Source organism: Mustela nivalis (assembly GCF_964662115.1).
Source record: "Mustela nivalis genome assembly, chromosome: 14".
Lineage (NCBI taxonomy): Eukaryota > Metazoa > Chordata > Mammalia > Carnivora > Mustelidae > Mustela > Mustela nivalis.
In genome coordinates, this window is record NC_139033.1 from 67,228,883 (window position 1) to 67,254,797 (window position 25,915).

At 48.5% G+C, this 25,915-nt stretch overlaps 1 protein-coding gene and 1 long non-coding RNA gene across 9 annotated transcripts in view; one reads left to right on the plus strand and one right to left on the minus strand.

Moving 5' to 3' along the window:
* GATA6 (GATA binding protein 6) overlaps positions 1–18,168 on the minus strand; it is a 31,213-nt gene extending 13,045 nt beyond the window's left edge. Inside the window, exons 1-6 of one of the 7 annotated variants that reach the window (XM_082698762.1) lie at positions 17,904–18,168; positions 15,354–16,516; positions 10,539–10,705; positions 6,891–7,016; positions 5,952–6,039; positions 5,758–5,861 (exon numbers count right to left, since the gene is read on the minus strand). In XM_082698762.1, the coding sequence (XP_082554888.1) occupies positions 5,758–5,861; positions 5,952–6,039; positions 6,891–7,016; positions 10,539–10,705; positions 15,354–16,479 (1,611 nt within the window). In that variant the 5' untranslated portion in view covers positions 16,480–16,516; positions 17,904–18,168. Of the gene's footprint in view, positions 1–5,757; positions 5,862–5,951; positions 6,040–6,890; positions 7,017–10,538; positions 10,706–15,353; positions 16,517–16,627; positions 16,814–17,004; positions 17,173–17,229; positions 17,881–17,903 lie in introns of those variants that run through there. The other 6 variants (XM_082698767.1, XM_082698765.1, XM_082698766.1 and 3 more) reach the window with 6 other exon arrangements.
* Positions 18,169–18,540: 372 nt separating this feature from the next.
* LOC309847890 overlaps positions 18,541–25,915 on the plus strand; it is a 407,011-nt gene continuing 399,636 nt past the window's right edge. The window contains exons 1-4 of one of the 2 annotated variants that reach the window (XR_014302694.1): positions 18,541–19,008; positions 20,285–20,492; positions 21,191–22,197; positions 22,324–24,866. This is a non-coding gene — a long non-coding RNA (uncharacterized lncRNA). Of the gene's footprint in view, positions 19,009–19,460; positions 20,493–21,190; positions 22,198–22,323; positions 24,867–25,915 lie in introns of those variants that run through there. The other variant, XR_014302695.1, reaches the window with a different exon arrangement.

The window sequence follows — 25,915 nt, forward strand, 5'->3', positions numbered from 1 at the left end:
ACCTACAAAGTACCTAGCCTTTCTTCACAAGGCCTTCTGAGGACACCCAGATACCCTGGCAGCACTTGGGGTGCACATTAACTCTTTCAAACCCCTTACAGCCCGAGCTTTAGCACTACACAGCCAGAAGCAGTGTTTTTTCTGACCAGGTCGTTGAATACAGTTATCACCAAGGAGGGACAGCAGTCGGGACACAGGTCTATCTAGGCACACAGCATCCCAGAGAATAAATGAGGCAGGAAGGAAGTATCCATTTAGTATCGAGAAAATGACCCATTAGCAGTAAAGGTCCTCTCCCATCCCCCGCAAAGGGGCAGATCAGCCAGCCTCCAATCTGAGATGGGGTCTTTGTCTCAGGCTGAGGACATCTGCCTCTCTTCGTGGAAGCTGTCTATTACCAGCAATGCACCACAAAGGTACAGAAACATTTCCTATCGCCAACACACCATGCCTGGTAGGTGTCCGCTCTGGAGAACATTCAGCAGGCAGCCAGCCCACACCATCACGCCCTCAGAAGCCATGGGCACAGAGAACGAAGGGCCTGGGCTGGGGCCTACAGCGTCTGCCCTGAGGCCAGTGCATGCCACCAGCTCCTAGAAGAGAGTCCTTTCCTTACTAATGATGAGGGGAAACCCTGCTTGTAAAATGTCAAAGCAGGAGCATGCTAGCATTTTTTTACATCAATTACCAAAATCCTTTGAAGAATGCTTTAACTGTGGGACTCTAGCACAGAGACAGACGTCGGGATTAGACAAGTCCACATTTAGAAATGAAGGCACTCTGAGCCCCTCATTTAAGGGTGCCTTTATGGATTTCTGCCTGCTTCAAAGGTGTACCTTCCACGTCTTCACCCCATCGTCTCACCTCCTGCCTTTGGCTCCACACCCGAGGCTCCAACCAACACCGGACACTTACAACTGTGTCCTCAAAGTAGCGCTGATGCCCAAGCTCCTTTCTGGAGTGCTCCAACCCAGCATTTCCTTTGCCCTGAAAGTCCTATTCCACTCACTCAAATGCACTCTGAGCAGCCATTTCCCACTACGTGGTCAGCATTAACCGCTCCCTCCTTTCCATTCCTGCCCCAAGGTGACCCTCGTTTAAGGCACCTTCCACATCTGACTGGCGCTCAGTCTCTACACATGCTCCCCCACCCCTACCCACATTAGCAACAATCTGAGATCAGGTACCTTGTTTTACTCCGTTGTAAGCACCACCTTCCAGGGCACAGTTATTTTTTTAAATCCAGCAAGGACCATAAAGCAAGGATTAGTCCAACAGAGTTCATCTCCATTTGTTCCAATGTTGGATGCTGGATGTTTCATGATGACTTCGACATTATAGTTGCAGTTTTAATAATAAACTTAAGTAGTTTTTAATTTTTTTATAGAATTAATTATGGAACTACTTTTAGGCAGGCAAATGTGTTTACTGATTTCTCATTCGCAGACATTACGTCTTACTGCTAATTTCGTCCCCAAATTCATTCTTCCTGTCATGAAGGAAATTGTGAAATACCTTTTATCTATAAAATTTGGGGACTGAGCTACAAAACATATACATACAGTTATGTATGATATCTACAGAGTATACATATCTATTACACATACACAATATATATATTTTACATATATGTAGAGTAATTCTCCAGTTTTATTAATTTTTAGTTACAAATCACAGGAGGGGTAAGAATATTTATACATTATTGAATCTTATTTGGAAAACAAATAAATGTAATTTGGGAATTGCTAGAACAGAACATGTTTCCTATTTGCCTCCGAAGTAACAACCCCCCCCCCAAAAAAAACAACCTGTTAAGATGTAATTTAGTCAATAAATGGAATTCAAGGAACGATTTAAATATTCTTACAATCAATCCACCAGAGAATATAAATGCCAAAGAAAATGTTACCTATTTAAGTCAACCAAATACCTATTTTTCAGTAAACCTCTATGTGTAAGAAAATTTTACCACGTAAGACCTTTCTTGGAAAATGTATCTATAAAGTTCAAAAAGCACAAAACTAATCAACTGCCTTCCAAAATTTAAGTTTAACACATTTCTTAACAAACACAAGAATTAAAACAGAGGCTGTTTTAATATTAAACTGCATGGCAGTCAGCCTTCCCAATCTCAAGAGAAAAAAATCACACTGCCTTCCTCTGTCTCCAACACACACACCACACAGGAAAACGAGAGAGAGAAACTGAGTCATTAAAAAAAAAAAAAAAAAAGAGTGCACAAAACTGTGTCATAAGGTAGCCAAGTCAGCAACCTGATGACCATCAGGAGGATTGTCTTCTTTTTCCAAGAGGTCTAAATTGAAACACAAATTAGCAGTAAGTATACAGGAAGAAAGCTAAAGCACTGTAGCTTTATCGTAGGTAAGTAAGGGAAGACATGAGGCCTCAGAGCACCGCAAAAATGTATATATGACCCTGAGACACTTGTCAACCCTTTGCTCACAGCAGCAGACAACTACCCTCCCTCCAGAACACTCAGCTCCTGCCAGGGTAGCTCAGGAACCAGCCATGGGAACCTGGTGCCCCCACATGCAGGGCAGGGCAGGAATATCAGGATTTAAAGGAGCCTGCTGGGAAGGCTATACTTCTGACCATCTCCTATGTTGCTTTCTGGAGGGGCGGGGGGAGTTAAAAGAACAGCAGGTCTGCTGTGGACCACTGCAACCATCTTTTGATTTTTCCTTGCTGTTCCGATCATTAAGTTGCCACTTACATCATATACCCTCCCCTTCCTGTCTTCCACTGGGAGTATGCCTAAGATTAGCCTTTGTTTTGTAGCTCTGATGACCCTATGCAAGTGAAATAACCCTGAACTACAAATTTCCACCACGTCAGCCACGGGGGCCACTGGAGATCAATGGGAGGGGCCCATCATCAAAGGAGGCTTAAAGGCTGGCTGAGCCAACCAGGGCACTGCGTGCTGAATACCAGGCACAGCCTTGCTCTGTGCATGGAACTGTTTTTCTCACCTACAGCACTTCCCCAAATCCTAGAATCATCCAGTCACCTCACCAGCCGCCTCCAATGTTATAGAAACTGTGACCAAAATGGTTGGAAAATGACACATCTTGTCAGCACAGACACCTTTCCCAAAATGCTTCCACCAGCAGCTCACAGACAACTCCCCCAGCAAGGTTCTCAGCAGAGACACACCAAGACCCAACCCATGCACAGAAGGCTCTGAAGGTCCTCAGGAACCATGGGGCACACACACTGGCACTCCTTGGTAGTCACCTGGGGAGACTGCCTGGGTCTATGACCATTATTCATGGAGGGGCTGGAGGGGGACAGTTCCCAAAGGCATGTGGGCCTGTTCTCCAGGACAGCCCTGTCAAAGAGGGGTTGCTGGAGCCATCCGTGATGGACTAACAGGTGAGCTGAGCAACCCCTCTTTGACAGGGCTGTCCTGGAGAGTGAGCGAACCCTGGGGCAGTGGGGTCCCTGTAGGGAGAGGGGGGCAGGCAATCTGCACCACTGCCCTGGGAAAAGGTGTCAGGAAACCTTTGAGGTGGCTTGGGTTCACATAAGCGGGTGCTCTCTCTTTCTTTCTCTTTCTCTCTCACACACACACACACACACACACACCCTGCCCTCCAGTCAACAGCTCACAGGGCTGGCTCTGGTAGAGGCTGTGCTAGGGGGCTCTTACAGCACAAGACTGTGCACGGAACTGCTCTCCAACTCCACCAACCTCCAAAATCCTTACTGCTCTGCCGCCTGGCCTCTAGCAAAGAATGGAGCATTCCTCCGAAGGGCGAGGGCCAGCGAGCTCTCTCCAGCATGCAGGCTCTCAAGGGAGATGAAATGCCCAGCCAAGCCGCTGGGGTACGGCCAGCACAGCTCCCGAGGTCCCTCCTGCAAGCAAGGCCAGAACCAGACCCCATCACTGACTTCCCACTGTTCCTCCCTCGGAGGAGGACAGATCAGCCTCACAAAGGGCTCTTCTTGAAATTTCACATCACAAAACCAGGAAAGCAAAAAGAACGACACATCCCCAAGTCCATTGTTGGGTAAATACCTGTATTCCTGTGCCATTTATCATTCAAATCTGGCTTTTTCCAGGCTTCAGGCGACCCAGACAAACTCAAGTGACCAGAAGCCCGCAGCCATCCGCAGTTCGGGGCAGAACAAACTGACACCCAAGCCAAAAACCTGGATGGAGGAGATGGCTGCTCCCCCAGAGCTTTCAAAACCCTGGACCTCGTTCTGCCTCATTTAGCTGCTACAGAAATGCTGCTGAGAACTTAGAACATAAGGTATAAATAATCTTTATTTCTCCATTTCCACGTAAGTAACTGTTCTATTTACCACTGGAGACTCTTAAAATTACACCTAACCCTCTGTACAAACAAACAAAAAAACCCACCAACATCATCTTGCACCAGAGTTCACCTTTACAAAGGCTACAAATGTTATTTAACATCTATCTGCAACAGACAACCGAAAGGCTTTTTTTGCCTTGTGAAAATTCCGAACTGACTTCTTGGGAAGAAAACACCGAAAAACAATTTGGGATGGAGGACCAACAGAAATATCAAATTTAATTTTTTTTAACGTTTCATTTTTACTTGTCTAAGCTGTTGAAAATAGGACAAAAAGAAACCAGCTCTGTGGTTCCAAAACCCAGGTCAGAAAACACCTCGAGGGCAACAAGCTTCAATTTCACCTGGGGCGCTGGTTCAAAAACACAATTCTCTAAGCCCCACCCCACAGACTTTGACTCAGAAAATCCAGGGTGGAGCCCAGGAATCTGTAGCATTTCAAAGTACCCCAAACAGGGCAAAGCTACTTGTAAAAAACAAAACAAACAAACAAACAAAAACAATTACTAAGTAAATAGGGGTTTTAATGCCTGTGTTTTGCCTTAAACTAGCATAATCCTAAAAAAAAAAAAAAAAAAAAAAATCACCAGGGCCTGCTCTAAAGTCCTATGGCCCAGATTGGCCCCCCGGAATCCCAGGGAGGCCTAGGGTAAGGCCTGGTTGTTCTTCAAGAGCATTCCAGGTAAATTTGGAAAACAAATTTAGGGTGGGAATCACCCCTTTACACAAACTGGGATCCTCACAAAGCCCCCAGCATCCTTACCCTTAAGAGCATGAATTACTTACAAACCTCACAAACCAAGTTTGGGCTAAGGCTGAAGCAAGCCAGGTTATCAAGAAGGCGCACTACAAGGCCAGAGCCCCCAGCAGCAAGGGGCCAGCAGGTAAAGGATGATCAGTAAATACGTCACCAGAGAATACATAATGCTAAGCTTTGTTTTAAATAAATAAACAAACAGTAAGGGAAGGAAGAGAACAAAGGGAAAAAAGATGGGAGTCCCTATGATAAGCAAAAGCAATGTAAAGGCCCCGGGCACAGACGTCCATAAAACCTCCGAGTTCATAGTTGTTCTGATCTCCATCAGAAATCCATATATACAGCACCTCAGACAGTAACCTGGAAATAAAACAACTTCAAGCACTTCAAACCAAAACTTCTTGCTTTTACTTGGGTTAATTTAACCATAAAAAAAAACGATATAGATCTTAATTAAGAGGTTTGTAAAGTACTTAAGTTTGTCATTTTGTTGACATTCAAATGTAATCTCCTCTGAAAACTATTCTTAGGTATCAGCTAACTAAACTGAACTGTTGGTTTAGATTATTGTACTACCAGATAAGATAAAATTTGAGATAATATACAGCAGAGCAACCCACTAGCTTTGAAAGACTGCTGCGCTGCTTTCACACTTACCCCTGAGGCTGTCGGTTGTGTTGTAGGGGAAGTATTTTTGCTGCAGTCATCTGAGTTTGAAGAGGTGGAAGTTGGAGTCATAGGAACAGAATTATTGCTACTACCTGCAACAGTCAAAATTAACCTCATAAATATACACATATTCTAGTCTCACAGTTGGCCAATACCTTTCAATAAAATAGCATTTTATTTACCAGAGCAAGCCTTTGACTTATTTATGTTCTTAGGTTTTCTTTTCCTGGTTTGAATTCCCTCTTTTTTCATAGCAAGCGGTCGAGGCACCTAAAAAAATTTTCATACAGGCTTTAAGTTTAATAAATATTATATTGAAAAAAAATCCAACTTTAACCGAAGAACTCAACATCAGTACTGAAAGCCCTCATTTAAAAGAAGTTGGCATCGATTTCAGTCCAATTTTTATACATGCTCAACAGATCCCAAAATGTACAGACTATACTTTCCCTATCAAATGCAGATTCCTTTGGAGAAAAATGAAATGATTTGCCAGGGAAAATTTTTCCTTCAACTTAACTGTTTATCGTTTTTAACAACTTCAATTGCAGAGTAAAACCGCTGGGTACGCACTTTTATTTCAAGGAGATTGTGTATTCTCTTCCTCCTACACATACAAGGTTAATTTCCTTTTTAAGACTGATGTGTTTTTAGTATTTCATGCTATCCTTCAAAAGATGTTGCTAACTAGGACTACCAAATATATCTCATTGCTCCTTTGCATAAACGGACCTGATCATATTAAAAGTCAAGATATAAACTAGTTAACTGTGCATTTCTATTTGGTTCTATGCTTTTTCTGAGTATACAGTTTAAAAAAGTTACTACTACGTTTGATTCTAAAATGCAGATTTTTCGTTCCATTTGGAAGTACTTTTTATTATTTCTACAATTGGGGTGTCTTACCATGGATGTGTGTGACAGTTTAATTGGCAGCATTTTCTTGTTTCTTACTGGTATATAAGGTTAATTGTATTCTAATTAACATCCTCAATTCAATAACGTGCACAGAGAACATCAGATTCCTCACTTTCATTTCCTCTCCTTGACTTTTTTTTAATGGACACCACGTACAAATGAGAGACTAGACACGTATACACAAGAGCAAACAGGTGGCGCACCCCATGGAGTTTCATGTAGAGTCCACAAGCATTGCACACAGGTTCGCCCTCGGCATTTCTGCGCCACAAAGTGGTGGTTGTGGTGTGACAGTTGGCACAGGACAGTCCAAGCCGCCGGGAAGAAGGCTAAAAAGTAGCACAAAAAAGTAAGTGTACAGATGTAAGTGACTACGCATCTGCTACATACATTAATGTATCCTTTCCCTGTGGTCATAAGCGTGGACCTTTTATTGTATTTAAAAAAAAAAATAGAAGGTCCCCTGAGAAAAATGTATAAACTAATTAGATGACCTTCCTGAATCACATTGGGTGCTCTATCCCCCAAGAGTGTTTGGGTTGCTCCAGGAATATTCATGCAGAGACTGAGTCACAATATCGGCCAACTAACTGTGCTCACTGCTGTCAGAGGTCTGGGATGTGTCATGAAAACTCAATCACAACCTCCCCTCAACTCCAGTGTTGCAAGTGTCTTTGGGCAGTCTCTACTCCACATGGAAGCTAGAGATAATCAGGGTCTATTTCTCAGGTATATGCACAGGAGTAACCCCAAAACTACAGAAGACAGGCAGACAGAAGACAGAAATAGATCTTGTAAAATGTACAGAGTTTTTATAAAGAAATGTATTCTGATACATCTCTTAATTATCACAGTTGCCTGCCACCTGCATTCTTGTACTCTTTTTACAAAGGATAAGCGAATGTTACAGCACTGTTTTAATGCTGGCATTGTCTTACAGTAATAGGGATGTATTTTCATCCAGTTAGTAGAGTCCCAACTTTTGCTCATAGAAGAATTAACTGGTATTATCAGAAAAGGCACTGTCATTCTGATTTCCATGTTCCCTGTATGCCCATAACATCCTTAGAGGGAATTTATCTCATCTGAATTATGTGTGAGTTATAAAGAAGGAGAGTTTAAACTAGTAGTGTAAGTTCTTACCCCAAATGCCAAAATCTAAATTTGTTTTAAAAATTACCTAGATAGGCAACTAAAAAACAGCACCATGACTTTAGTAAAAAAGCTGTGAGGAAAAATCCAAGGACAAATGTAAGTCAAAGGTTTTTTTGACAGAATTCAGAAGTTAGCTATACCAATTTCAGAAAAGAATAGTTTTCAAGATGTACAATAAAAACTGGAATTGAGGGTGTACTGAATAGCCACAAGTTTAAGGACAGATTTATCAAATCCTCTGCTTACATATTTAAAAAACATTAAATTTTGCATTTACGTCCTATTTTGCAATTCACATCCTATTGTATTACTGTAGCACTATCCTTTAAACACAAATCATAGACACTGGTAAACTTCTTAGCTTAGAACTCAACGCTATGAAAAAATAGATTGACTTTTGGTTGAAATGTACATGCTTGCCTGACAGGCAACCATTTGTGGGACTGTTTTTGCTAAAATGATAAAAACATAAAACCTTACACATCGGGACTTGTTGCTTTCTTTTTCCTTTTATGGTTAAAATAAAATAATTTCCTAGGAGAGAACGCCTTTCTCTTCATGAATGTGAATCAGCGAACTAGGGACAAGGAGGTTCATTTTATAAACAGGTCATTTATGACAGTTTCCAGTGGAATTTGAAGCCAACGTGAAGTAACCTTGTTATCAGAATTTGCCATTGTAACAAAGAATTTTATGACTGTCAACTGCAAATCATAAGTGAAGCCAGTCTCCATAAACATGAGAAATGAAGGTGAATGGGTTATAAAAGTTCCTTGTAACAAGTGATCTCAGTTATATTCATCACTGACAAGGAATTCAAGTTACACCATAAATCTCTTATTTTGCAATGTATTACAAGTTCAAATTCACAGTGATTGGTTCTGGACTGCTGGCTAAACAAACCTGGGTTCAACCTTCTGAGAACTAAGCTAGATCCATCAAAACCATAAATAAGAAGCCCACAAGAACTAATTGATGAACACGCCCTTCAATTGGTATCATTTATAATCCATTTACAAAGCACAATGGCGGACCTTGGTCACGGCCAAGACACCTGCCACACAGAAGGAAGACCAACAGATTTAGGAGATGTTAAAAACTCTTTCCTGGTAAGTGCACGAAACAAATGGCACTTCTAAACATGTATGTTACTGTATAGATCAAATTTAGAATCCAACTAGAGCCTAATCAGCTACTCGGAGTTCTACCAATTTTTCCCTCAAGCTCAAGAAAAGGTGACTTTGCTGAACTCAGCTAGAACTCAGTTCAATGTACCTTTCCAGGAAAAAAAAAAAAAAAAAAAAATCAGTTTCACTGTTCAGACATGAAAACAACAAACTTCCCGGGTATTTTCTGGCCACTACTTTTTCTTAATATGATGCGTTAAAAAATGAAAACCATAGGAAGGCAGATGATGAAATGAAATGCAGGATGCCCTCTGAAGACTATTTTAAGCTGTGGGAGGTTGTAACAAGTTTAAGGCACATACATTAAATTAGCCTCAGCCACTTTATTTTAAATGCATTAAAAACAAAACAACCATAAAACTAATTGCTTCTCTTTAAGGTGTCAGACTTCCATTGTGATGCAATATCACCCTAATCTATTTAACACAAACAACATGTGTAGCGTTTGTTCCTGCTAATTAGAGTATAACAATTAAATAAATTACTTGGATACTTAAGATGTCTGGCATCTCACTGTAAAATATTTTACTTTAAAAGGTATTAAGAGTATGAATGCTTGGTTAAACAAATGTCAGCCCTACAGTGGGGCCTGTGAACACTTTCATTTATTTTCTCTAATCACTACAGCGGTAAATGCCCTCTCCTAAAACCACACCTAACTCTAAGATTTATCCCTGAAGAAATCAGAATTCCTTAATTTAAAATAGTAAAAAAAATGCATTTGGACTGTGAAAATCTTAACTTGAGAAGCACCTAGGACTGCCTTTCTCCCCCTTTAAGTTCTATGTAGTGTTCTGAACAGCTAGATTTTCACAAGTAACAAAAGTTAGCGGAAATTTTCGTCAAATTCAAAGGCAATCCAAAAGACGGGAGGGAATTTGGGGGCTAAAATCTGTCTCACTTCACAGGAGAAGAGGTAGATGGGACCCAAAGGTGTAAGAACAGCATCAAAGGAACCCTGAATGAGGCTGTGGGGAGAAAGCAAGTGTGGGTTTGTGACTGTCATATGGGGGGGGGGGGGCAGGGGAATAAACAAGCCGGTTCTTCAAGAATAAAATCCAAACCAGACCTAACAGTAGACCCCGCTTCATCTGACCGGGATTGGTATACTCAGTTTTCCTCCCCGGAGGTTACTGTCATTACTATGTGTCCTTCAGAATCTTTCTAGTGCATTTATAAGTACATCTGGAGATAGATCAACACAGACTTGTGTGTTATTTTTTAAATGGGAGCTCCCCACACCTTCCTCCTCCACATTTATAGACATCATGCCCTGGGTGGAAGTGTGAGGGAAAGGCTATCTTTCGTTCCCCAGACGCTGGTTTCGGGGCCACCTGCACTCGGGAGCTCGAGGGTGTGAAGGGGGCCTGTGTGTCCCCGCGCTCGGGCAGACGCGGCGCCCGCACCTGTTCCCGCGGGGACGCCCCGGGACAAGCCGGCAGCGCCCGGGCCACAGCAGGAGCGCCGCTCAGGACCCGGCCCAAGGCGAAGACGGAAGCTCGCACTCACCACGCGCTTCTGCGGCTTGATGAGGGGCCGGCTGAGGCCGTTCATCTTGCTGTAGAGACCGCAGGCGTTGCACAAATAGTGGCCGGTGCCGTCCCGCCGCCATAGCGGCGTCTGGATGGAACCGCAGTTCACGCATTCACGGCTCTCGGGCAGGTCCTCCAGCAGGTCTGCGGCGACAGAGGGGACAGGAGGCCGGGTGAGGCCGCGCCGCTCCCGCCCCTCCCCGGAAGACCCCCCGGTACCCCTGGCCCCAGGGCTGGCAACATGCTGCCGGCCTCCCCGCCCGCGCCCTTCCCCACGGCTCCCTCTGCTCAGCAGCCAAGTCAGGAGCCGGCCGTTGTCGCTATCGAGCGTTTGTCCAATACTTCTGCAGCCCTGGGGCGCGCTCAGTGAAACCCCAAGAGCAGGAGATGGTGCTGCAGGCCGAGCCCCAGCCATCTGCCTTCAGTCTCCAAGGACCTCGTAGGTGTGAGAAGCTATGGCCAAGTCGGTTTGGGTCCCCTGACCCCTCCTTTCCGGCTGTTCCCAAGCGTCTCAAAACTGAAATCCATCATAATTAGTGTGCCCCTTGCCAAACCGAGCCGACCATACAGTATCAACACTGATCACTGACCCCTGCACCGAGCCCACAAATATCCTGGGACACAGTCGGGCAACCTTATTACTTTTATCCCAAGTAATTTTTAAAGTATTTACTATTTGTCACCCTTCCTGTTCTCTTAAAAAAAAAAAAAAAAAAAAAGGACACGTAAAATCAGAAATACTGTTCTTGGGCACTTTCTCAGTTGACTGTAAGTAACTCAGGTCTCCCCAGGGGAAAAAAGCACCAACATTAACAAGCACAGGGATAAATGTTAAGTTTTCTTTTCATGCCACAAGACTTAAGTAAAACTTTACTAATATATTTTGAGTTCCACATAGGTCTAACTGCTTCTATCTACAAACAGCTGGTAAGCTAGTATTATTGACTCAGAACATCACTAAATAAAATTTTCATACATAAAACGCTCAATGAAACGTTCGTATTTTCATACACTAAACTTGCAATATACCTAAATTTTGTCACTTTGTTACTATTTGGTTCATTTTTGGTGTTTACAACTAACTTAAACCTGTTAGTAAGAGGAAAAAATCAAGAGTAAATGGTTGTAACATTTATTATTTCCGCTTAAATTTGTTGACTATGAATGAATAAATACTATCTAAAATGAGATAGGTACTTATTAAGTACTTTAAAAAGACACTTCATAAAAGTAAAAATACTTCTGTTTAGGGTTATTTATAGAGGATTTAAATATCTAAATTTGGCTTTCTTTAAAGTAAATAAACATTACATTTTAAAGCTTCATTTGAAAATGTGTGCTAGCAAACCTTTTCTTCTCATCCCTAAGCAGTTTACAGCTGGTTTCTACCATCAACTACTAGTTGTAAAGATATTTAAATTTTGGCATGAATACTCTTTTAATTCCATTAATCTATTTACCCCAGAAAACAAGTCTCCCACCTCCTGGAGAATTAAGTTTAAAAGAAACTAGCATCCTACGTAACTGCAGTTCAAAGTTATTGTAGGATACTGCAACTTACAACACTACCACAAAGATTTATTCTTCTCCCCCCTAAAAGCCACTATTGACTACGGTAATCAGTAAAATGCTCAGGACTTCAAGGACACTGAAGTTAAACAAGGTATTTGTCTTAGTTGTTGACTTTAAAATGTTACCTATCAGAGACCCTCTCGATAGAGGAGTGGGGGCATTCCCTGGAGAACCCAGCCCTAGGCCTGGCCTCCTGATTCCCCCAGGCTGGAAACAATAAAGACTCCCAGGAGAAGACTGTGAACTCTCAAATCTCTTTAGTCAACTGAAAACCCAAAGACAAAACTTGAAACTCGATTTTGCTTAAGGAAAATTTAGGAAGTTTGCTTATGTCTAATTAAATCTCATCTAGAGCTCCCATTTTCTCCCGACCGCTACCCCTTACCCAGCAGCTACCATCTACAAGGGACTAACGTAAGAAAAACTCTAACAAATTAGAAAATCTTAAAAAGTGCTGACGTTTTTGTTCACCAGTTTCCCCACACGCATCATCTCCCAACAGGACTGATTTGGGGACCCCCCCACACCCGGAGAAAATAAAAGGCTCTGGGGAGCAGAGCGCACCAGCGAATGCCATCCCGGGACCCAAAGAATGGAACACACTTCGGCGGGGATTTAGGAGGCCACTGAGCTCAGGGACTGAATCACTGTGAAGACTCACCCCAGCAACCCCCCACCCACCCACCACCAAAATCCAGCAGGTTCCCTGAAAGGCTCCGCACTGTGTAGGTTGAAAACGCTGAGGGCTCAGGTTTTAGCCCTGCCGTTTGCCCTGATCAATTAAAAAAAGAGTACCTTCAAAAATGGTTGTTATCCGAGTGGAAAAAGGAGGAATCTAGCTAGGAAGCGGGAGAAGAACCACTGGAGGTCAAGGTTTCTCTAGCTCTTAGAACGCTGGTGAGGGCAACAAAAATTAGGTCTTTCGCCTCCCCCACCCCCAAGACCAGCTGATTCTCTCTCAGTAGCTTCCTGCCTTCTTTCAACACTCTATGTAAAAGCTGGGTGTTCCCAAGCCCCTCCCCAGAATTTTTGGTTCTTGCTGTTTAAACATACTCTGGATCTACAGAATATTTTTCTAATTTTGCAATGTCCTATCTGGAAGTTCAGTGAAAAACTGGTGGGATAAGGAGCTGGCTGGTTTTTTTTTTTTTAAGATTTTATTTATTTATTTGACAGACAGAGATCCCAAGTAGGCAGAGAGAGGAGGAAGCAGGCTCCCTGCTGAGCAGAGAGCCCGATGGAGGGCTCCACCCCAGCCAGGACCCTGGAATCATGACCTGAGCTGAAGGCCTCTGCCTTCACCCACAGAGCCACCCAGGCGCCCCAAGAAGCTGGTTTTAAATGAAATCTGTTAACTCGTCTGCAATTGCAGCATACTGCTTCTGAAATGATGAAATGATTTTCTATATAAAACAAGCTACTTTGAACATCAGAAGACTCTGATTAGATCTTCTGGGACTACTTCTCTTTCTCAGGCCTGTGAAATGCTGGAAGACTATGGGGAGAGGGATAGGGAGACCACACTTAAGGTGTGTCCCCGCCTGAAACAGGTGCTGCTGCTGAATGTGGCTCCAAATGGAGGTGCCCCCTACCCAATTCACACACCATTTTGGATTCCCAGCTGGATTCCCGACAAAAAGCCTCACCCTAATCCGCCCCCCCCTCCCATTCTTTGAAGATCTTCATCTCCCAGTCTCTCAGCTCCAGCTGGGAACCAGCCATGGGTCCCTATGCTGCCCAACAGGAGACAATGCTCTGCTCTCGAGTCTCTCCTCCAACAGGGTCCTCCACACCCACTCCCCACGACGGTAAAGACGGTCTCCAGGGCCACTTTTGCAGAGGAAAAGAGGAAAGAATTCTGAGATCAGAATCTTAGGAGACAGAAAAAAAGAACCTGCTACCAAAAAGCCTGTTGCCCCCCCTCCCAGTGTTACTAGGAGGAGGATTCAAGTCACATCCTTGGCTTTCAGGCCCCTGGCATTTTCCAGTAGACCTTCTGAATACAAGGCTGGCAATTCATCACTTCACTCCACTAGTTAGGGCCCCTGAAAGATTTGTCGTCCCAAAAAGGAACTCTGAGGCTCCCCGGAAAAGCCCAGACCTGGAGTGTGAAAACACCAGGTAGGTTAATTTAGGCTGACATGTCTCCTGCCTCTTTGCCACCTCTCTCTCACGCCTCCACTCAAACAACTAGTCCCCGCCGTCCCCAACAAGATTTTCTCTTGAAGTCTGTCGTGTTATCAAACAGGTTAAATACAAAGACACCCATGAAAGCTCCTAGAAGAACCCAGAACACTGCATCCCCCGAGTGCCTCGCCAGGCCAGACACCACAGTTCATAATCTCTGCTTGAGCAAAAAAAAAAAAAAAAAGCCACTTTTCAGGGGTGTTTCCAGGTGTTTTGACAATTGTGTTTTCCCAGTTCACCCCGCATTGCCCCCACGCACTGGAAGAAAGGTACCAGTGGCATGGAAAACCTTAAGTGGTGGACTGAACTCTGGACTTGGGAGTGATGTGGGACCTCCAGGATCCCTGATTCCCAGGACTGGCAGGGGCCACCAGCAGAACCAATTCCAGACATGTCCAGCAAATGGGCCCCTCCACCAGCTTTCCTTCAGCATAGTCACAAGGCTGACCAGTCCAGGTATTCTCTTCCTCCCTCTCTCACCGAGGACCAAGCCAACTACCTCCTTAGCATCTTTTCCACAGTGGAGTTCTTAAATACCCTCCCTAAGAGAAACACAATTCTTCACCCCTACAGAATTGAACTAGGAGAAGCTATTATGTGAAGGGATTGTGAAGCAACTGCCCAACACCCTCCCAAACTTACCGCGCCCCCCCCCCCAAGAATCTCATTCTTCCACTAAGGCAAACTAGAGACGGTGACAAGTTCCTTCCCAAGCTTTTTCCAATTTGCCCACCCCATTCACTTTTCAAGCCCCTCGAGCTTCTCCAAGGCAGTGAGACTGTACACGCGACCTAAAACTCCTTCGTGGAAAGGAACCGAAACAATCCACAAAACAGAAGCACCTCATCGACACTGCCAGACTCTGGGGGTAGGCCTGCCAAAGTTCTGCAAATCCTCCCTGGGGGTCGGCCGACCTCTAGGCACCGAAAACAGGAAAGCCCTTCGAACAAAGCCCACGTCAAATAGGTGTTCCACACCCTCGTCTACTCCAGAGCCTTAGGCCCCCACTCCCACGCAGCAGATATCCCCTTACCTGCGCTGGGGCCCCGCGGCACCGGGAGCGGGGCTCCCGCGCGGCTTTGCAGGCTGTGCAGCACTGGGGTCTCGAAGGGTCCTGCGGGCCATGCGGGGGTCAGCGGTGCACCCACGTAGGGCGAGTAGGGGTTCGGGTGGTGGTGGTGGTGATGGTGGTACGTCCCGTTCAGCGGCCGCGCGGCCGACAGCGAGCTGTACTGGTGCTCGCGGGCGCCCATGGCCGCCAAGCTGCCGCCGCCGCCGCCGCTCACGCCGCCGGCTCCCCCGCCACCAGCTGCAGCGAAGCCCCCGGGGTCCCTAGCCGCGCCGTTGGCCATAGGCGGGCTGGGCGAGTACGGGAAGCGCGCAGAGACGTGCGCCGCGGCGGAGCCGGCGCTCCCGGGCCCCGCCGCCCCGCCGCCCGCCGGGCCGCCTCCACTGCCGTACGGAGGGCTGTCGGCCGAGGCTTGAGGCCAGCCGGGGTGCGCCCCTGCGCCGCCCGCGTGGTTGGCGGGCCCGCTGCCCGCCCCCTGCAGGTACGGCAGGCCGGGCAGCATTGAGCCCACGCGGGTGGTGGGCACGTAGACCGGGGAACTGGCCGCGGCGGCGGCTGCGGCGGCGGCGGCTGCTGAGTGTACGAAGCCGCCGGGCGCTCCGTCGTAAGCGCCCGGCCCCTGGCTGGAGAGGGCGGCGAGGGTCTGGTACATCTCTTCGGGCTGCTCGGGTGCGAAGGGACTCAGCTTGGCGCCGCGGCTGGACCACAGCAGCTTGCTGGCAGTCGCGGCCTGGTCGAGGTCAGTGAAGAGCAGTAGGTCCTCCCAGCTCGACAGGGCGCTCCCGGGGCCAGCGACCCCGGGCGCCGAAGGTCCGTGGGGAGCCCCGAAGGGATGAGAGGCGTACGGGCTGAGCAGAAGCGAGCGGGCCGGGGGTCCCGCCGCCGCCTCCGTGTCGAGCTGCGGCGTCCTGCAGTTGCTGGCGCCGCCGGGGCCACGCTCCCCACCCCGGGAGCAGCAGGAGGAAGAGGAGGAGATGGGGGAAGGTGGCGTGGAAGGCTCCCGCACTGGAAAGGTTCCGGAGTCGCTGGCGTCCGCAGCCGCGGCCCCGAAGCGCTTCGGCAGGCACCAGCCGCCGTCAGTCAAGGCCATCCACGGTCCGGCGCCTCTCCAAGCTAACTTCTAGCTCCTGAGACGGGGGGAGGGGAGGCAAAACAGGGGAAGAAAAGTTACCAGAACCGTAGACCGCATTAAACCTCATTCCCACTGCCTTTTCTAGCTTATGGGAATCCTCACATACCCTGTTGATGCCCCGGGCGCGGGAGATGGGCAAAGAAGGGAATCGGAGCCTGGACAGCCGCCGCAGGATCCTCCCAGGACCGGGATATCCGCCCTCCCTCGTCTGCACCGCCTGGGTCGCCTCGCCTTCCCGCCCACCCCCCTCCGCAGCATCCTCCATCTGCGCGCGCCAGATCCCAGGAGTGACGGTGCGACTAGCCGCCGTTTTTCTTCCGCCCCCGAAGTGGCTCCCTCTCGGCCGCTGACACACAAAAGAATTTTTTACGTAGTTGTGCTTGTCGGCGTTGCCTTCTCCCGCCTCCCTACGGATGCCCCCCGCCTGGAATGCCTCAGTGTGAGGTCTGCCCGCGCAAAAATCATTAGCCTAAAAAAAGCAACCTGTCCCCGAAAACGAAACCGCCGCCTTCTCTCACACTGGCTTTCCCAGAGCTTCCCTGAGCTTGACGGGACAGAACGCGAGTTTCGGAGAGAAGTACGATCCAGCCCAGGGAAGGTGGGGCGCCGGGGCGGAGACGAGTCTCTGACCTTCCGGGCCCAGGCACTGCTGGGTGCCCGCGGGGCCGCAGTCTCACGCCCAACCCTCCTCCCCGTGGCGCCGCACACCTTACACAAGGCTGGCGTCTGCAGTCACCAGCGCGTGCGCTCACGCCGGCTGGGCCACCCCCGCCCACCCCGTGGTCATCCCCAGCCGCCGAAAGGCCAGACCGTTCCGGAATCGGACGTAGCGGGGTGGAGCGCAGCGCAGGGAAAAGGAGGAGGGGGAAATGCAGGGGGGCGGGGGGCATAAGACCGCCCCGCGGCCGAAGCTACCCCAAAGAAGAGAGCAGGAAGAAAAGACGGGGAGACTCGGAGGGAGTGGGATAGGAAGACGAAATGCAGCCGGACGGGCCTCCTCCGAACTGCTTTTCCAAATCGCTTCGACTCCTCCGAGATAACCATACTAAAATTAATGCCCACACACAGACCCGGGCTAGATAGCATGGAAGAAATCTCTCTGCCCGCCTGACTGCCGGCTCCCGCCCCTTTGCGCCAGATAACTCGGAGATAAGGCTGCGCGCAGATAAGCGCTTCGGGGAGAGGAAGAGACAGCAGAAGTTGGTCCACCGTGTCCCGGGAACCTGGAGTCGCTACAGCCAGCCACGACGGAAGGGAGACACCCCATAGCCAACCGCGGCCCGCAGAGTGTCGGATAGCCCGGGGCGGAGGGGCCCGCGACGGGTGCGGGGGGAAGAGGGAAGGAAAGAGGGGAGCCCGAGAAAGCGAGAAAGCAGCCGAACCTCGAGTGCGCGCTGCGCATGGAGAACGGCCGCGACGGAGACTGCTCCCGGGCGTGGAGAGAGGTTGTGGGCGCCGGCAGGCGAGCGCGAGTCCGGGGTCTGCGCGGCGTTGCTGGTGAATAAAAAGGAGAGAGGAGGCGCCTCTTACTGCTCTGCCGGAAAACTGCAGCCTGCGCTCCTGATTGGATTCACCGAGCCCTAAACAAACAGCGCTCGCCGAAGGGTGCCAGGCTGTGGGTCGGAACTGCGCTGTGAGAGCAGCTGGGCGCTGGAGGTGAAGAGGAGGAGTAGGAGGAGGAGGGAGCGAGGGGAGGAGAGAAAAGAGGGTGGGGAGGGGATCGCGGGCGGCGGGGGGAGGGGAGCGCGCCACCCCAACAGACAATGAGCGCCGCGCAGCCTGCGGGTGTGTGGGCTGAGCTGCGAGTACCTTCCATGGAGGGGGGCCAGTCCATCAAGGGGGCGCCGAGTCCTGGGACACCCGGGGAAGCGCAGAGGTGGCGGAACGCTTGACCTGGCTGGCGACCCACACCCACCCGGCCCAGCACTTTCCTCCGCCCCCAGTTACACACGCACTCACGGGGGCGGGGGGGGTGGGGGTGGCACGAGAGGAGTTGGCAGTGCACAGCTCAGCGCCACCATCGAGGACGCTCCAGCTTTCGGGTCAATGTGCCTCCAGAATAAGGGGGAAAGTGCTTTGCTCCTCGGGCCTTCCCCGCTCCTCAGTCCACATTAAAAGAGCTTTATGCTCTGCCTTTGTATGTGAACTACCTTAAACTTGCACCGACCTCTAATCGAGCCCCTGGGTCGTGGTGACCGTCGGGGATCGAGGTTCCAAAGATACGGGAAAGAAGGAACTCTAGTGCCCAGCTCCCTATATCTGCCCTGCTTTTTAAAAACAGACTAAATTCCTAGGAGGTTTCGGGACGTTTACGTCGACACATCAGCTAACCTTGGGGAACTTTTAATTCGGGGTAGTGGTATACGTAAAGTCTAGTCCCCAAAGGTGCGCGTAATGAAAAGGGCTTCCACCCCAGTCGCGTTCCAAGGTGCTTTCCAAGTTTTTCGTGTCCCGTTTGCTCTGAGCTTATCCTGGAGAAAACTTCAGGTAAGTCTCCGGATAAGTCGTTGGAAAGGGGGGAGGGGGTTCACCTTCCCTGGACCCAGCGGGAAATACCGCTTCCCCGCCCCCACCCTCACCCTCACATACACACCCCTTCTTCGCTCCCTCCAAATGGTTATCACAACTGTGTACAAACTGATACGGTGCTGAGCCGGCAAGGGGACTGGAAATGAACGTCGCGGGGTTATCAGCGCGGATCTGTCAGCAGCGAGGCGCGCGGCTGCGGGTTCGTCCGCGGCAGGAGTAGTGATATATGTCTCCGCTCCCTTTCGCTCACAAAAAGATTTCTTCCGACAGACGCGACCCCAGAAGGCCGCGGAGAGAGAATTTTAACTAGGGCAGCAGGAGTTGCTTTGTGGGGATGGATTTTACATTTTTTCTCCCAGGTAAATCGATGTTAAATGATTTTCTAAAAGTCAGTCTCCCTAGAAGCATTTTGGGTTCTTGGGGGGGGGGGGTTGTTTTTGTTTCTGTGTTGTTTTTGATTCTGCGTTTTTCCAGTTGGGGAGGGGAGAGGAGTTTAAGCAGAGTTGAACCGGCGTTAAGTAGGTAGGGACAATGTAAAATAATGATTCTGAGAGATTGTGAGACCTCGTCGTTAAAAGTATGTTTTCTCTCAACATAAATGTGAACTGTAAGCTGTCTATCCTAGGGGGAGAAGGGGACAGGGCCTGGCAGTGAGGAGAAGAAAGCGAAATCGAGGAAGTTGGCGAGAAATCTTTTTTTTTTTTTTCCATTCTTCGTTGTAAATTGCTGCTAAACACTTTTGAATTTTAAACTGCTGTTACGGCGGTCCATAAACCGTTCTCCTCCAGTTTAGTCACTTTTATTACGTTCCTCTTTGCTTTTCCCCAATCACTGTGGTGGCTCCCAGTTTCAATGTGGCCACAATTCTGGAAGAGTGAAGGTGGAAAACTCTGGAACAGAGATTGGCACTGGAGCAGGATTCAGGACTTTAAAATTTAACCTGAATTCGATCGAATGGAACTAGCAAAAGAGATGACCCGGTGTCCACCTCCCACTTAACTCCAACCAAGCCTTCTCTTTTGGCTTTTGCCTGAGTTCCGACCAAATTTTGAGCTTTTCAGAAGCTCATTTGTCAGCAGATACGGAAACGTTGTGGACATTTGACTTTCCTTTGAGTCCAACTGTTTTTGAAATGTTTTTCGGTTTTACTCTTGAAAGCAGTTGGTTTTTTTCTTAATTATCTCAGTGAGGTGATTTCCAATAGAGATGAGTTTTTTTAAAAAATTCTCTTTAGATTTTAAGCTGTGAACAGCTTCCAAGCCTGAGCCCCGAGGAGACCTAGCTCCGAAATTGGTTCCTGTTGTATTTCTTTATATTAGCAAGTATGAAGGTGTCTGTGTGAATTTCCTTGGACAACAGCTAAAGCTCTAGGGACCTGCTTTTCCCGCAGCTTCGCAGCGGTTGTGAGAGGGTGCACTGGCCTTGGAACTGCTGGGACAGAGGTGAGCAGGGGCGCAAACGCTGACTATAGCCTGTCGTTTCTAAGGGCTCAAGAAGGGACCCGGCTTTTTTTTTTTTTTTTTTTTTTTTTTTTACTTTCCCGATTCCCAGTCTCTCTAACACTGCCTAAAGCAAGGGTGGGAGATTGTAATTTGCTCCTTTGTACGGTAGCAGTTTTTTAGATTGGTTTACCAACTAAAGGAGAGAATGGATAGTAAAATATTTTTCTTTTTAGTTAACTTAAAATCAAAATTAAATCCGCAGAGTTTCTTCAGGCGGAAAGGCAAGTAAAGCCTGACCCATCCAGTTTACCATTTTCCTAAAGCACTGGATTTGGCCCCGGGGAAAACTTCCACTCCCCGGGGTGGGGAGGAGTGGCACATTTTCAAAGCCACCCCCTAGGGGTTCCCAGGTCCCGCGCTGTGAGTTTCCTTTGAGTACCCCAGTTGGTTTGGGAAGGCGGGCATCATAGGGAACGCGGAGGAAAGAAGTGTACCCTAAACTAGGGAGGAACCCAAGAACTGGAGAAGTCCCCTCATAGTTCACCAGTAAATAGGCTCTTAACAGTTCTATTTTCTTCGTGGTTCTTTTTTCTTTTTCCTTTCCTTTCCTTTTCTTTCTCCTTTTTCTTTTGCCTATCTCCTTTGGGGGTGGAGGGATTGCTAATCTTAACGAAATTCTTTCTCTCCCGACTATTTAGACTCAAGGAGTGGTCCCTCCGCAGTGTGCCTTCCGTCCTCGAGCCCACGTCCTCGTCCTCGGAGAGTTGCTGGCTCTGGGGCGCGACCTGTCCCCAGGGCTGATTTATTTGGGGCGCGCCGCCACACTACTACTCGCGATTCGAATCCAGCCAGAATAGAGCAGCCAATTGGGCAGGGGGCGGAGGCTTTGTTGCTAAATGCGAAGGGATGTTTGGGGACCCAGCCACGCTCTGTTTCCAGAGGAGCTGTGACACGCGGGCGGGGGCCCGCATAACGACACGCCTTGACCCCTGCAAACTTAAGCTCATTACGCCGTCAGTTCCCCAAAGCTCCCGGCTGCTCCAGCGACACTTGAGAATTTGTGACTTAAAACTTAAGTTTTAAACTTGAGTTTTTACAAAGCCACATCTCTAGGGCCTTTTCGCCTATACCGGATTTCTTACCGTCCCTGGGACGCTTTTGCCGAAGGACAGGGGTCACCCTGGTGTCCCCCCACCCCAGCCATCCTCCGCGCCCAATAGTCGTGGGGCGGCCTGTTCTCGGACTCAGCCGCTGTCAGTCCAGTGCAGACGCTTGCGGAAAGTCCTGACGGTGTTTGGGGTGGAGGGCGGCGGGTGGTTTTGTTTTGTTTTAATTCTTGAAAGCCCAAAAATATACGTTAGAAATATCAGATCGTGGCAGGGGTTGGGGGGGGGCACGAAAACTGCGCAGCCTAGAAAATTGCCCCCCCCCCCGCACTCCCCGCCCCCCGCCCCCTTTTCCCGCCGCCGGTCACTTCGGGTGAGGAACTCGCCGAGCCCGGGCGGTCGGCATAGCGTCGCGGCGCGCGGCGGCTGCAGGCCGGGCCCGGCCGCCCCCGGCCCCGCAGTCCCCGGGCCGCCCCCCAGCCAGCGGCCGCCAGCACGGCGCGGAGGTGGGCTCGCGGCGGCGGCGCGCGAGAGGTCATCGCGGTGGCATTCCTCCCTGCGCGCTGTTTACGTGATTTAATGTATTTCATACGCCGCGGGTAAGTTAGGGCCGCGATAAGGGGCGGTGGGAGGAGGGTCGCTGTAAAAGCCCCACGCTGGGCGCCTCCTAGCCCTCCCCTCATCCATTAACCTTTTTACTTTCTTCTTCCCTCCCTCTTTTAAAGCCTGCTATCTAGGCCACCCATGACCGACGAAAGATCTTCCCTCCCGGCTTCTCCCACGGCCGCTTTAAACCAAATAAATTTAGCTATTAAGGGCCAAGATGTCTGACAAAAGATCGAAAGGTGTCTATCCGTGATCGCTTAAAGCAGCGAAGGAGAAACTTGTGGCTCTCTGATCCCGATAAAGACATTCCACACGGCGCCGGCCTCCCTCCCCACGGCCTGGTTGCGTCCTGACGCCTTGAGATCTCCGCTTCGCTGGCCAGATCTCCCCGGGCCCGGCGAGACCTGCGTCCGTCGCCCTGGGAATGCGGAGGTCCCCAGGCGGCCGGGCTTGGGGGTGCCAGGCCCCACGGTCCCGGGAGCCGTGGAAATTCAGGCTCCGAAAACAGACCCCCTGCACTTGGCAGAAAAACTAAACCGAGCTCATTTGGACCTGAATTACTATCCCTTTTGATTATTTTCTGAAGCTGAATACTACTGTAGGCCATCCACCCCTGCCTTCCCACCCTCACTCCCTGCGGGTTTGCCTAGGGTCCGAGTTACTTCACATGACTGGGCGTTGGGAGCAGAACTCCCTTTGAACCCCGGTCAGAACCTGGTGGGTGGAACTGGGCAGCTAAATTAGACTGAGGCTAATGGGGAGGGTGTGGACTCCCAGAGTAAGAGCGCACAGGTGGGAGGCAGAGGTCCGGCCATTCAATCCCCAGGTTGGGTCTGGTTATGAAGTGTGGTATTTATTATCATTATTAATTACTACTGGCATCACTACACAAAGCTGAGGGCTGCCAGCTTGGCTGAGGCCCTGCCCCTGCGGGGATCCCTTCCCTTTCACTAAAGGTGAAGCAGGGAATATCCACTTTCCTGATCCAGGACTGGAAAGTGGTCTTGGGGAGCCAGGGGCTATGTTTTGGGAGTTTGTGCACTGAATCATTTCTTTTCCTCTTTGGTAGCATTCCCCTATAACTCTAAACACACATGGAAGCCTTTCCTACCTCTTTGTAGTATGTGTGGGTAAGAACCTCAGGGTGGTAGATCAGAGACTGCACTGACTTCCCTGCTGGGGAGATTCTCCCCATATCTTCTGCCATCCCCTTGTGCTCTCTGGTGAAGTTGGAGACAGGGGTCAGAATTCCGAAGGCAAACCAACTTCCTCAGTTTCTGTCACCTCGGTCTGGGCCCCGGAAGAGAAATCTGCCTCTCTTTTCTCATTGCCCTGCTCCAAATAAGGTGAACTCCAAAACCAGCTGTCTTATCTAATCCTTCCACCGCCACCCCCACCCCAGCCTCCTGGGATAGGAAAACTCAGAACATCGGAAGGAGAAAGACCATTTCTACTCCCCAAAAGGGGAACGAGATACAGAAATTTTCAACACACTAGACAGGCCCCAGGCTTTCCTTGGAGTTTGCTGGTATCACTAGATGGGCAGACAATGCCAATTCCAGGGTCAGAGTCCAGATGCCACTGCCCCAGAGCTGTCTCTGCTCAGAGACCTGTTTTTTCTTTTCTTAGCGGATTGGGGGGGGGGGGGGCATTGGTTAGGTGTTGCTAAGGAGAAGCGGAAAAGGAGATACGTTTTTGGACGTTTGCCTCAAGTCAGTTAAAGGGGGGAGTGCCCCCAAATAAAATAATAACTGCATTTGCCCCCAGAACTATGATCTCTGCACTCAGTTAGTTACAGATATGCAGAGAATCAGGACCAAGAGTTGTGTACCATATACAGCCCTCCAGTTTCCTGCACTTGCTCCACAGCACTGCATGTACACTGCCCAAAGAAGAACTAGAAGGGTTAGCAACTAGTTTTGAAGTGTTTACAGTCTAGAAGTTTGGCACTTCTGTAGAGCCTCAAAGATGGAAGAAGATGCTTGATCCTTTCTCTAAAAAAGTACCCAGCCTCATGTTGTGTTGTCGGCTTCACAGTGAGTTTGTGAAGATGGGAGTCACTCTGACTCACAGACTGAGGCAACTGAGATAGGTTTCAAACCTGACTCCGCCACATTCTGTATGACCAGGACAAATTCCCTAACTTCTCTCTGCCTTAGTTTTCCCATCTGTAACATGGGGATGATAAAAGTACCTGCCTTACAGGATTGTTAGGGGATTAAAAGATTACTAGTATCTATACTGTATTAGACTCCTGTACTACACCATTTTTCAATTTGTTGTGTGTCTCAACTGTTCCCCGGAGCTGGTTCATTTCCAGGGAAGAACTGCTTTGAGCACACTTTAAGTCCTGCCATTCATTAAAGGTCTCAGGCATTCTCTGTGTACCAGCAGTGAGGATTTTATTTATTGCATTATAGTAGAAAGGGGTGGGGTGAGACAAACAGAGATCCTTTACTTGGCTTTTGGTTCCTTTGAAGAAGAAACATTCCTTGTCGTTCCCTTTTGCAAATGCCAGCAGCAGACTCGAACATCCTCTTTCCTGGAAATTAATTAGCTCCGGGGAACAGTTGGGTCACACAAGAAATTGAAATCTGCTGTAGTACACGCGAGTCTATTACAATATAGATAGTAGGGCGCCTGGGTGGCTCAGTGGGTCATGGTCTCAGGGTCCTGGGATTGAGTCCTGCATCGGGCTCTCTGCTCAGCGGGGAGCCTGCTTCCTCCTCTCTCTCTGCCTGCCTCTCTGCCTACTTGTAATCTCTCTCTGTCAAATAAATAAATAAGATCTTTAAGAAAAAAAAAAAAAACAATATAGATAGTAATCTTGAGGCTCATCCTTAAGAAAAGTATCCCAGTCCTCAGCAGCACCCCTCCCTGAGAACAACTTCTGGCAACAGCAGTGAGTTAACAGATGGGACCATGAAGGAGAGCAACCTGTGGGCTGGCATTAGATAAAAGGGAGGGCGGGGGCTCATTAAATGGACCTGCTCATCTGATGATACTTCTATACTCTTCCCATGCTCTTCAGTTTGATACTGCTGTATATGCAGGAAACTTGAACATCCCATTTTGTTAAGAAATAGAAAAATAAAGATCACTTAGAAGTTACGGAACACACTGATAGAGGAAAATCTACATCGTTCCAGCCATTTTTCAACTGATTTTCTTTCTGGGTTGTTGGTTTGGGGGGGTTGATTTGTTTGGTTTTTGTTTTTTCCGTGTAGCACCCCATCTTCTAAAACAGGATCTCAGCTTCAGTAATGAAAACATAAAGAAATCTGTAGGACAAAACAAAGAATACCGTTCTCTAGATAAAATGACAGGGGAAGAGATTTGTTTTTCAGAAGGCACAGTCTGGAGGGAACATAAAAGTCTTCTGCCTGCCTGCAGGTTTTCAGCGGGGCTTGTGCCCAGAGCCTGTTTTTCTCTTGTCTGTGACAGTCCTGATCTTCTCTATGTTTGATTTACTGAGTGCTGTCATTTCTCTGCTCTTTACTTTCACAATCACACATTCAAACCTGATAAAGTTCAAGACCCTGAATACTTGCAGCTTTCCCAGATTTACAGTCCCCCTACCCCCCACCCTGGCCAGCAGTCCTGAGCCTGATTGAATCCTCATGGACAGATGCCTTCGGGGATCAGCAGAGAGCCAGCCGGTCCGAGAGGGCTGGGTCCGTGGGGATAAGAGCCCCCAAGGCAGCTGTTAGC